This window comes from Python bivittatus, unplaced genomic scaffold (genome assembly GCF_059951505.1).
Source record: "Python bivittatus isolate LINGU-HERP-01145 unplaced genomic scaffold, Pbiv_v1 ctg000070_np1212, whole genome shotgun sequence".
In the NCBI taxonomy this organism is placed as follows: Eukaryota; Metazoa; Chordata; class Lepidosauria; order Squamata; family Pythonidae; genus Python; species Python bivittatus.
Window position 1 is genome coordinate 5,304,880 of NW_028277034.1, and position 12,661 is coordinate 5,317,540.

At 36.2% G+C, this 12,661-nt stretch overlaps 1 protein-coding gene across 19 annotated transcripts in view; it reads left to right on the forward strand.

The window, feature by feature from the left end:
• The window catches only part of PCM1 (pericentriolar material 1), a 59,033-nt gene extending 51,751 nt beyond the window's left edge, over positions 1-7,282 (forward strand). For 14 of the 19 annotated variants that reach the window (XM_025166856.2, XM_025166857.2, XM_088131313.1 and 11 more), the window contains 8 exons: positions 984-1,043; positions 1,633-1,762; positions 3,084-3,241; positions 3,639-3,714; positions 4,717-4,973; positions 5,337-5,429; positions 5,546-5,669; positions 6,676-7,282. In XM_025166856.2, coding sequence (XP_025022624.2) covers positions 984-1,043; positions 1,633-1,762; positions 3,084-3,241; positions 3,639-3,714; positions 4,717-4,973; positions 5,337-5,429; positions 5,546-5,669; positions 6,676-6,701 — 924 coding nt within the window. In that variant the 3' untranslated portion in view covers positions 6,702-7,282. Of the gene's footprint in view, positions 1-983; positions 1,066-1,632; positions 1,764-3,083; positions 3,242-3,638; positions 3,715-4,716; positions 4,974-5,336; positions 5,430-5,545; positions 5,670-6,675 lie in introns of those variants that run through there. The other 5 variants (XM_088131333.1, XM_088131360.1, XM_088131378.1 and 2 more) reach the window with 5 other exon arrangements.
• The last annotated feature ends 5,379 nt before the right edge of the window (positions 7,283-12,661 follow it).

Genomic DNA, 12,661 nt, shown 5'->3' on the forward strand with positions numbered 1-12,661 from the left:
TCTCCAAACACTGGACATACTGGTTGGGATTGATGGGAATTTTAATCAAAATTTATGAAGGGCACCAATTTGAGCATTTCTAATTAGCTTAGAAAGTAACTCAGCTTCAAAATTAAACCACGCTTCATATTCTCCTTAATAAAGGATATTTTTGGTTCTTTAAACAATAATCAGAAGAAAGATATACATGCTTTGGAAATAAATGTTCATGAATTAGAGGAAGGTCGTATATTTTTCTTTATTTCCTTTGTCACTAGTAAAGACTGCAGATGTCATAGGGAGTGCTTGTGGTAAAGATATGTCTTATGACAAGCAGGACTACTTTATTGTTTGAAGACTTTTAAAACTATATGCAGGAATTTTTTTCTTGTAATATCGAACAGAGCATCAGAGTCCTACCATGAAGGTTTCTTTTAGCTTGTTATAATAGGACCACATCCTATTATTTATGACTGAGTTCTTTGTATTTTAAATTTAAATTCTTCAGTCTGTTAAAATATTACTTAGAGAATAGAACAGAAGACTATAATGTTTCTTTGTTCCTTATTGTTCTTTACTTAGTTATTGCTAATTGAGGTTTCAGTCTGCTTTTAGTTTGGACACAAGACAAAAATAAGACAATGAGCTTGAAAATACTAGCATTATGACAGGATCTAGATCATTTGACCTTTATATGTTTAAGTAGTAAAGGGACTTAACCATTCATTGTGTATCTCTGACATACCAAAGCAGCAGGAGCCTGCATAGAAAGTGTCAAGCCAATCTAACAGCCAGTTCTGATAGGGCAAGCTGCAAAAAAATATTTAGCTAAACAATATCCTAATACATTTACTAGTACCAGCTGAAAATCACAGCAGAATGGATTTCATAATTTTTCTCAGGCTCAGAATTCATTTATATCTCTCATACAATCTCCATCTTATCTGATTACTGATACTTAGTTTGAACAGAAGCCAATATTCTTTCAAATGTCTGTTTATTAGGTAAAAAAATCACTCGAAGGAGCAGTATGTTCATCTACTGAAGATATTGATGAAGACAAAGTAAGGTTTTCTTTAAAACAATGTGAGGAATATGGCCTGTATTTCTTTTTTTTAGCAGGCTTTGTAGTTAAAAGAGTTTTCTCTCTTCTGATGAATACTGTATTAATTTTTAAAGCTAGGTGAAATTGTTTATTTTTATCTCAAATTATATGTATGTATGTATGTATATTTATTCTCATGTAGAAGTGTGCTTAGGACGTTGTCTTAGCAAGGGGCAGTGGGTGATGCACACTAAGAGGAAACTGGCTTTTGCTCTGGTTTTTATTGATTTATTTTTTAATGGCGAGAGTGGCCAGAAAAATCAGACTAAATTCTTTTTGAGCAGCAGTCAACTAGATATCACTTGGATGTTCATAAGCAAGGCACAGTAGTTGTTTTCACATTCCATACCCTCCACAAGTATTTCTCCTTTGGGCTGTGTTAGTGAATTTTTAAATAATATCTGTAGGGATGATAGTTTGAGCAGAATTGTAAAATTCTTTAGTATTTATAGAATGGACATTATAGGACTCATTCTTGTTTTGTCATTAAAAATACATCTAAAAAATGTAACTCTTTTATTCTGTATAACAATTCTGTTTATTTCTAGGACAAAGATGAAACTGAAACTATTAAGCAAGTTCATGAATCTGCAATATTCAACAGAGAAATTCCAGCCAGTACAAGATCAGATCCTTCCGACCAGGAAGAAGAGAGTGAAAATCATCCAGTCTCCATAAGTAAGCAACTTTAATTGCTTTGATTATAGTTTCATGTAATGAAGCATCTACAAATGAAATTAAAATTTTATTTCAAGGTCACTAACTCTGTCTTCTGTTACTAGCTTGTTATGGATAAATCTGTTTACATTTTTATCCAATCCAGTTGTTAAATGCATCAGTCAGATTGTTACACTACCTGAATCTGAATTATGTTTAAGTTGAAATAAGATAGATGCCAGTCCAAACTAAAGTTATGATTCAGTAAGCTAAATCAATTCGGAAATGGAGCATTCCAGAGTTTTCCAAAGCATTCTGTTCCAAATTGTTGAGTTTGGCACATTCTTACAACTGAGTTGCATAGTGTAGAGAAAGTGGAGAGGTCTCTCTAAAGAGACTAGGATCAAGAGCTATTAAATAAAGCTGATAGGAAAACACTTCACAACGCATAAATAACGTGGAATTCATTGACACAAAAGTGATGATCACTGACTTAGGTGGATTTACCAGGGAATAAATAAATTCATGGAAGATAGAGCTATCAGGTTATCTCTGCCAGTGTTCTCTTTGGGCAGGGTCAGTAATGGAAGAATTGCATTTCCGGTCTCCTGTTTGTAAGCACTTCAGAGGCATCTGATGGCCACTATAAGAAACAAAATGCTGGATTAACATGGCCCTTGGGCCTGATTTAACACGGCTATTCGTACATTCTAAAGTTGATTACATGTATACAAAGAACTGTTCCCACAGCATTCTTTCACTCCTATGTCTCCAGTAGAAATGAAATACCGTCATAATCAATTTTAAGATCATACTGTAGTAACGATTCTGTTCTTTGCTGAACATATGTGGCTTCTTTGTATAATAAGCTTAGGCTTAGCCTACTCTCTACTTACCTGGGAGTATGCCCTATTGCACATGCTGGATAGTTAAATAAGCATAAAATTATGCTTAGATACCCATCTGTGATACACAGCTTTAGCTTTACTCAGTATTCAGTATCTAAAATATTTTCCATAATTACAGTTGTTATAATAATGCTGTCTTTTATAATTCAAATATTTTTAAAAGGCTAGAATCTAAAAAATCATATAGCCAGTTCTATGCTTCACAGTAGTTTTTGACTTTGTATTTCTTCAACCCAAGTCATTCCCATCTCCACTGTTAATGTTTCTTGGTAGTTTATTTTGAAAGAAAATTTAGGAGGTTCAGAATTTAAACTATACTGAATACAGACTGGGGGAAAGAGATAACCCATGGCTTTTAACATTTTTTGTCTGTATGTATGCATTTAACCATTGTGCTCTGTTTTACCTTTTAAAGTATATTTCACTCACTCTAGGCTTGTCTAAAGCAGAAACCCAGGCTCTAACTAATTATGGAAGTGGAGAAGATGAAAATGAAGATGAAGAAATAGATGAATTTGAAGAGGGACCTGTAGATGTTCAAACTTCCCTCCAGGCAAATAATGAAGCTATAGCTGAAAATGAAGAAGAACAGGTATTGAGAGAATGATTGTGTGGGCAGTGTCAGTGCTGGACAAGTCTTCATTCTTTGGAAAGATTTATTAACGTATTTGCTAAGAAGATCTAGAACTCTGCACTGGTGGCAAAACTCTGAAATTTAAATTTACTAATTAAGAATATGGTAGCTTTTCATATTGGAAGACTGGAAGTTTGATGGGCATTATTAATCAGTAACAATGTAATATATTAACACAAAGGATGTAAATGAATGAATATTCTTGCTTACTTAAACTAGTTGAAGTTGATACTGAATTTTATTCTGAAAGTTAAAAGATTTTACATATGTTTCAGAAAAGATTGGAGCTTTAATTAAGACTAAATAATTAATGTTTAAATGGGTCAAAATGGTAAATTAATTTATTTTGTCACAGATTTCACAGTCGAAATTAGAGAATCCAAATGTGTGTCAAATTGTATCTTCTGAACAAGAGTCTGTAAATACTAAAGGTAAAATGAATATAGAAAAACTTATTTCCAAGGCTTTTTTTTTTTTTGTTCTTAGGGAAAAAAGTAGGGATGGAAGAGGAGGCATCTGAAACTTTTGTACTATTGGATGATTCTTGGTTTGCGCCGGGTGGGATTAATTCACAAGTGCTTTGATGATTAGAAAGATATATTCTGTATATTAACTACAGAAATGCACTCATGAAAAGCAGTTGCTTTTTCTTATATCAGTTATGCAGAGGAAGCTAAATAAAAGCTGATCTGATAGCTGCTACTCATTAGTTTTTATTTTATGAATACTTTATACTTATTAAACAGAACACAAAGGTTATTTACATTGCCTGGGAAAACCTTTGAAACAGTGTATCCTGCTTTTTCAAAGTTTAGCATTTCAGGTTTTTAGACTTGAAAATATAAGTAACATTAACAAGATCTACATTTATTTTGGCTGCTTTAAAACTAGTAAGAGGTAAAAAAATTCACTAAATAGTGGAAGGAGAGCAAGAGAAAGAGATGGACAAAACAGGTTGATTTTGGATTATTGTCCCATTGCTTGTGCTTAGAACACTTGGGATTAATAACTGCTTGGCCACAAATAGACAAACATCTGCTATGCTTCTATGTAAGTTGCTCAGATATTGTTGCTTATTTTCAGTCTATTATTTTATATCACATTTGTAGTGTAACTCTTGGTGCAGTCTGGATTCAGGATATAACTAATTGACATAATGACACAATGTGTTATTCTTTCATCCTTCAAGGCTGCAATCCTATACCAGCTTAACAAAGAATAAGTCTAACTGAAGTCAACGTATCTTATTTTTGAGTTACATATAGCAGAACAGTTTTAAATGATTTAACGTGATCGTTTACACAAATGATATGTATCTTTTTATTTAACCTTTTGAAATGTTTTCCATATTCCTTAACTGTTGTTTTTTGTGTAAGCTGCCATAAAATCCCAATCCTTGCAAGCAATATAATTAAATATTGTTTGTTTTTCAGATGATCAGAATAGACCTGCTATCGTGCCTCAGTATCTTAATCTTACAGAAGAAAAGCAGTCCTTAGCTGTTAGAGTTGCTGAAGATTTTAATGCCGGCACTATATTAGCCACAGAAAAAACAAACTCTTCACTAGGAGAAAATGAAAACCAAGCTATAGATGCAATTTGTGGAGACACAAAATCATCATCAGGAACACCTGAAAGCTCTGTAGTTGGCAGTCCTGATACAGAATCTCCTGTATTGGTTAATGAATATGTATGTAGTGGTTTGTCTTTTAAATATAATCCGATATGTGTGTCAAGAATGCATAGCTGGAGAATTGTGTACCTAGAATGCTTCTTTTAGATGTTGGTTCTATAGTTTAGTTTAGTTTAGTTTAGTTTAGTTTAGTTTAGTTTAGTTTAGTTTAGTTTAGTTTAGTTTAGTTTAGTTTAGTTTAGTTACATTGGAAAGATTATTTTTGTCCACAACAAGAAGTGGTCAATAAATAATGATTTCAATGAACTTATAAAACTGGAAGAATGCTAGGAGCACCTCCTTGAGCTCTTGGAAGAAAGACAGGTTATAAATCTTACACATAAATAATAAATAGTTAAATTAAAAATATTCTCTTAATAGGAAACTGGTTCTGGAAATGTGAGTCAGAAATCTGATGAAGATGACTTCGTAAAACTTGAAGACATACCACTTAAACTTGCAGTCTACTCAGAGGTAAATGTTATGCTAAGAAATGTACAAAGCAAAAAGATTTGTTTTTAAGAGTATGGTGCAGAACAAGTGGACAAGACTAGTAAATTGTGAGAATTACTCTTTTGATCCATTTTCAGGAAGAACTAATGAAAAAAATGATGGCAGAGTCTCAGACAAATAGTATCAGTGAAGAAATTCTAGCTGAAGCAGAAAGGCAGGGTGAGGAACTGGTAGGAGATCCTCAAATGTTGAAGGAACCTGGTGAGAATCTTTGATTACTTTAGTTATGCCTATCCTACTCATGCTGATACAATTAGTTTACTTTATGCAGGTTGTAGACTGTAGAAAACTAGGAAAACTTGGATAAACATTTTTAGTTTTGCTCTGCTTTCAGACTTAAAACATTTTGGCTTATTAGCTGAAATAATAGATTTATATAGTAGTTTGGTGACCTTAGCTATCTTAAAACAGGGTGGGGGGTTGAACCTGTTAATACTTGAGTGGCAAATTATCAGGAAACCCCAGGGCTGTAGGCAAGACTGGGCAGGGGAAGAAACATCCCAGAAAAAGGCAACAGCAAACCATCCCTGAATCCTGGCCCAAGAAAACTATATAGTGAAGTGACCAGGAGTCAAGCTCAAGTCAGAGAACATTTACGTTTTATAATTTATCTTGCTATGGTTGTGAACCAGTTGACAGAGGTGGAATTTAATTGAGCAGCTGCTGTCTTTTTTAGAAATGTACAAAACTCATGGTCTGAGAGAACTCTGGAATGTTCCATTCCTGCTCTGGGCCTTCCTATTCCTGAGGTTTATTTGATAGTTTCCAAATTAGAAGCAGTTCAACACTGCAAAATCCAGTTTACTTCTGGAAATGTTTGGACCATCCCCAAACAGCATGTCTAGGAGGGGGGTCAGGATGATCAGGAGAGGGAATGGGACTTTCCAGAATTTCCAGAACATTCTGTTCTAAATGGATACATTTTGCACATTGATAGTCCATTTTGTTTTCTGTTATTATTGAATTTAATAAGCTGTTTTTGATAGCACTTAAAAGTGCTACCTATTCACTTTGGTGGAAATACACCTTGATATGTATAAATTGTGGGGAACAATATACTCTTCACAATAAGAATAACAAAGAAATATGGTCTGATCATATATCTTTGATGATTATACTTTACAAACATCTTTGACCAAACTGTTTCCAGTATAAAGATGTATTTTGTATTGTTGGTGAATAGTTACTTTTTTGTTTCTTTTTGCAGAGATTGTTGGAGCTCAAAGTGAATGAAAATGACCTCTGGAACTTCTCTGTGGCCTGATTAATTGACAAATGGAAATAGAAAATCACTACTACATTTCATGTGTTCTAATCTGTATAAAATGTAAAAGTTTTTCACACACTGCCTTTTAGAATAGACATGCTAATTTTTTCTCATAAAAGTTCAAACAGCTAAACCTGAGATTTCAGTCTGGCTACAGTTCTTACGTTTTTATTATTGTGATTTTAGCAATTTTACCATGTAGTTTTAAATAAAGTTTGACTTGTATGTAGGTGTGTTTTGAACAATGCTATATGAAGCTCAGACAAGCGATGAGTAATAATAGATTCAGGGGAGAGATGTGTTGATTTTTAAAAACAGTTTATTGCTAGCTTGTTTATAAAAGTGTTAATGAGTTCTCACAAGAAAACTGTGCCATATGATATTGGGCTTGATCCAAAGTGCTCTTCTGAGTGCAAAACAAACAGCATGTTGGGGTACCTTAAAAACTGACAAATTTATTATATATACTTATTATAGTATAAGCTTTCATGGGCTATATAATCGATTTTGTCAGAAAGAGGAGAATTAGATAGCAAGGAGGGAATGAGGAATAGTAAAAACTATAGTAAAAAGATTGAAATGAATATAGTATAAATTACCTAAATAGTGGTCATCGTAGTAATAGTCTCTTAGCACATATAACATGATAATAAATCTTTGTCTTTATAAGAAATAATATTAAATCTCTAATGATTTCCCCCTCAACCATTTATCTGGTTATTGTAGGTCGTTAGCTCAAAAGTGGCTACATTTGAGGTAGTACTGTGGGGATGTTGGTTTGGGACAGTGTCCCAAACCAGTGTCAGATTGGTATCTGTGTGTAAGGACTGACCAACTTATCTATCGTCCTTTTACTCCCTTATGCCATCTCCACCAAAGGGTTGTATATGCAGTACCTTCTTCTCAAAATAGTATTTTGATTAAATGGACTAGCCCCTAAAATGTAAGGAATATTAAATATATTAAATATATGTTCTTTCAGCCACTGCAGAATTCACCAATTGTGTTTTGTACCCTTCAGAGACTGTTTCTTCTGAGTGCAGCTGTTCACCTTGCGATAAAGTATTGTGTGAAAACACATTTAAATCCAGAGTCCTCTGTTCCCAAAATTGGAAGAGTTATTTTTGTTACAACAGTATGAATTTGCATTCTTGCCATGAATGTGCAGAACAGCACTAGAGCCTATTTTTGTTCTATGAAAGCACATGAGATGCCTTACAAGCAGGCTGCAATATATTTGAAATAATGTCTTCCTTTTCATGTGTCTCATAAATGAATTTTCCCCTTGTAAACAGTTTGATTCCACCATGTAAAATCAAATATGTGAGCTTAAAAGTCTATTGCTCTTAGGTGCATGTTGTATAAAGTACTGTATAGGCAAAAAGGGCAGTGACTGTAGACATTCCTGGGGGTGGGAAGTGAATACTTTTGAAGATTAATCTATGAAGTATTAATTGTATCTTGTGCTCTTGTTTAGTCTTGGCTCCACTCAGAAATGCAAGTGCAGAAACTATTCTGCCTTGAAAGGACAGTGTGTGTTTGCTTGTGCTTAAATTTGAGGAGCAACAAGAATATCAAAGCCCAGAAATCCCACCCAATAGAAACCACAAATCATGAATTTGTCATGGTCTTCCATTAATACTTACATTCTTTGTAGGGATTATGGGAAAATAAACACAGAACCAAAGATTCAGAGTATTGCAAGATGCACCCATCTAAAAGTGTGCAATTGAAGTCTCACTGAAGAAATGAATACCTATGCTATATCAAGGGAAATAAATGGGAAATATGTGACAAATGCCCTGAGTTCCAGAGAATTAGCATTAAGTTCCAGCCATTAGCATTGCATTCAAGAGAGGTGGAAACAGTGTTGTCACAACATGGTGCCTCAAGACTCATAAATCCTTTTGAAAATTTTCTTTGATCCAGTTTACAGCATACCATGACTGGATGGCCAGTCACCAGGTCAGCATTCCTCAATCTAATGCTCTCCTATCAACGCTGCTACAAATCGACATGACACGTGTTGCACTACAGTGTGCACTAACCTCTGCCAGTGTAGCCATGAGCTGTGTTGAATAGGAAAAGTGGGGCTTGTAAGTAGTACAGTTGGCGGGTGCCAGGTTGGGAATCTACTATATTGGGCACACTTTAGATAACTAGGAGTACCTAAAGAGTTTGTGTGTGTGCGGTGGGCTAGCATATCCCACTTGGAAATAACATTCAGCAAAAGTGACTAAATTTTGGAAACAGCGTTCAGTAAGTTTTTGTAACAGGATAAAAGAATGAGAAAAGCTCATTCATCAATGTCAAATTTGGATAATTAGTGGAGGTTGCTTCTTTGAGCTTGCATTGCCCAGTTGTTTTTGACCAATGACTCCTTCCTTAAGAGATCTAAATATTGAGATTTCAATCCTCCACCCTTGCCCTCCCTGGTCCTGTGGGCCAACAAAGCTCTCTCTTCTATGCAGTTCCATTTTTTGTATACTGGCCTTGGAGGCTAGAAGTGGGTGTTCACCTTGTTACATAAACTGGTTCCCCTTACTCCATAAGAAATAGCTACTCTTCGGCAGGAAAGATTCCCCACTTTGGAAGCATGAGCCCTTGCTACTTAGCATATTGAAAAAGTGCATTTGTATATTACAGTCCATAATGTTTACCTACAAAATGCAAAAAAGCCCTGACATTACAGTATGTAATATATTATCTTTTCATACAGTTTTTCTTATACATAAAATATTTTTCTCCACATTTATTATTTAATTCCTCCACAGTATCACTCAGAATTTTCAAAGCCATAAAGGTTTGCTGATGAATTAAGTGTGCTGTGTTATCCTGGCAATTGTACTTTGTTAACTGTGGCTTTAGTGAGATTTGCAAACCCAGCCAATTGTGGCTTACTAATATACTATGATGAAACAGACCATGATCTATGTTTCTGTATGGTTGTCCCTAAAAATTGCTTGGGAAGCCAGTCATTTGGCTTTAGTGTGCAGTTTGTGGGTTGGAATTTAGCCCATGGTTGACTTATACTCTGTTGTGGTGGTGCTTTAGCAGTAAATGCTTCCTGGGGCCTTGAACTACACTGCCCATCATCCTCAGCCAGTATAGACCACACCTCCAATGCATCTAGAATGTACAGTGGAATCTCGGGTTACAAACGCTTCTGTTCACGAACTTTTTGGGTGACAACCAGCTCCGGCCCCAAAATTTTGCTTCGGTTTGCGAACTCCACCTCGGGTTATGAACAGGATCCGTGGCCATTTTCCCTCCCGTGACCCGGTCCGTGGCCATTTTCCACCCGACACGTGATCCGCGGCCATTTTTCCGCCCCTGACACGTGGTCGTAGGGAGGGGGACTCTCCCTCCAAGCAATAGCCGCCTCCCTGTCCTCCACGCCAGAACGGATTAACGGTAATTACATTGAATCTTATGGGAAAATTTGCTTCGGGTCGTGACCAATTCGGGTCGCGACCAGAGTCACAGAACGAATTAAGTTCGTAAACTGAGGTTCCACTGTATTTGAAAGACCAGCACAGTGCAATGTATTAGGCAGACTGCGAATTGGAAAGGCTCACTTGACTCTCTTATGCACTACAAGTGGAGATTGGTTTAGCTGGAGCCAGTGTGGAAGAGAAGGGGGTAGTGAAGACAACATTTCTGTACTGTGCCTTCTAATGGCATCTTCCCATTAATCTGGGCAATCTTCACACCCTATATTAAACTATTTGTCCTAGTGCAGTTAAGCTCTTCAAATCTGTGGGATGGTAATTCTGGTTTGTTATTTGCAATGGAGCAGGGCAGGGGTGAGGAAGGAGGCAAGAAATAAGCCAAGAAGGATATATGTTCTTACCCCTAGCAAGTTGTCACAACATCCTTGGAAGTATTAAATTATCTTAGGCATATGAGCCCTTGCCAGATTCCTAGACAGAGGGAAAGCTGAGTTCACTTGCTGCATTAGGCCAGAAAGGGGGTGGGGGTGGGCTGGCTTAGCATGTTTGGAGCCATGCTGAATTGCAAGCCACGCGTTATGGCATAACAGAACGTGCGAGCCGAGCCAGTTTTAGTGATTTAGCAAGCTATGGTTAAGCCAATAATAGTTAGCATTGTGTTGAACTAAACTGTTCAGCCAGTTTAAGCTTACAGAGTAATCTTTATAATTGCCTGGGAATTATACTGAAATAAAACAACTGGTACTGGCAGAGTAAGAAATGTTGAAATCAGCAGATTTAGGCATGCTTAAGTCAGAGATATACGCATCCTAGGAAATCTAACTGGAATTTTTGTCAAGACATTGTACAGTATTGTACAGAATGACACCACTTAGGAAATATAACTTTTAGGAACGTAATTCAATGAAATCTATTTTTTATCCTTGGGGGGAAAAAGATAATTGAAGTTGCTAGTCTCTGCTTTCTTCTGGATGAAACACTTTTATACTGATTATTTTCTCTCATATATATACACACACACATACACATATATATGTATAGTGGCTGTGCAACACTTCGGAGTCTGTTGCTAAAAAGAGTGCAAATTGATGCAGATGTAGCACTAGTCTACAATTTAGCACAGCTGCACTCTTTCCTGGGATTACACAGCAGCTGTAGAGGACAGCCACGTGATCCTGGGAAGAGTTGCTTTAAGGCACTGCAGAGATGCTGTGTTGAAGTTCCTTGAAGCCTGAAGCACATTTAATTAGTCACTGACCAGGGCTGAGCAAAGCTCTTAAATACAAAGGCTTAAACTGCCTGGTCTTGTCCACTCAGCTAAGAATGCAACATTCTTTGCCTGGTAAAAAGGGTTCATAAAGACAGTTTACTTCAGCTGGAAAGACCTGATCTAACAACCTATTTTAATGAGATGCAACAAATCTTTAAAAACTAAATTAATGGCTAAGCATTCATTTACATCCTACCCTCATAGTAAGAGTGGGATGTAAAACACAACAGAGTGGCATACTTGTCTCAGCAAGCGGGACAAGTTAAACGTGCTATGGAAATATAGAAAATCTTTGCTTGGCAGAAGCAAATTCTTACTCATAAAGGGAGTAAATAAAAATTGCAGATGAGATAATGTCAGGTTAGTACACACCTGTTGGATTATTTGTCATGAAGCCCGCAAACAGCTAGCCCTTCTGTACCAACTTTTAGTTACCTCATTCAGCTAATCTCCCATGCCAAGGGAGTAATGCACCAGTGCATCAAGTACTTCCAATTTTCCTTCAGGATAGCAAGAAGTCCTCAAAGTTTCAGCGTTTTCAGATGGCCGATGGGAATTCAGCAGCACCCACCCCCCTTCAACCTCACACCAATTGTCAGAATTATTTGCTGACAGCCAAACCCAACAAAAAAAGGCATGGATGGCTTTAAAAAGGCCATTTTTTTAAGATCAAAAAAATACCAAGTTTAATTTGTAAAGCAGCCAAGTAATGATACTGATATGTCAGCTGGATCACAGGGTTAACTTCTTATGAGAAATGTTATGCAAGTAATCACTGAAAGAAAAGGAGAAGTTACTCAGAAGATGCAACACACTTAAGTGCTTTATCACTGCAATATCACTTGCTTTCTCTGTTAAGTCAGACACAACACAAAAGGTAGTGTTGTCCTCTTTTTTGATTGCAAAATTATCAAGTACATATTAATGACACATTCTTAATACCAACTAACAGAATTGAAGCATTCAGCTTGTTATGACCCTGGATAGTGGTTCTACATTTTTAGCATGTCGTATATCACTAAAAAGATACCAACTGTGAGACTGTACTGGAACACACAGCACAGTATGCACTGACATGCCTCAGCATGGCGTTGTCTCTACTTATCCAACTGGAGGACACTACAGCAAGAGAGAGTAGGGACCATGGCTGGCTTCATCACACTGCCCAAAACTACTACTATTCATATGCCATCTTAGCTAACTA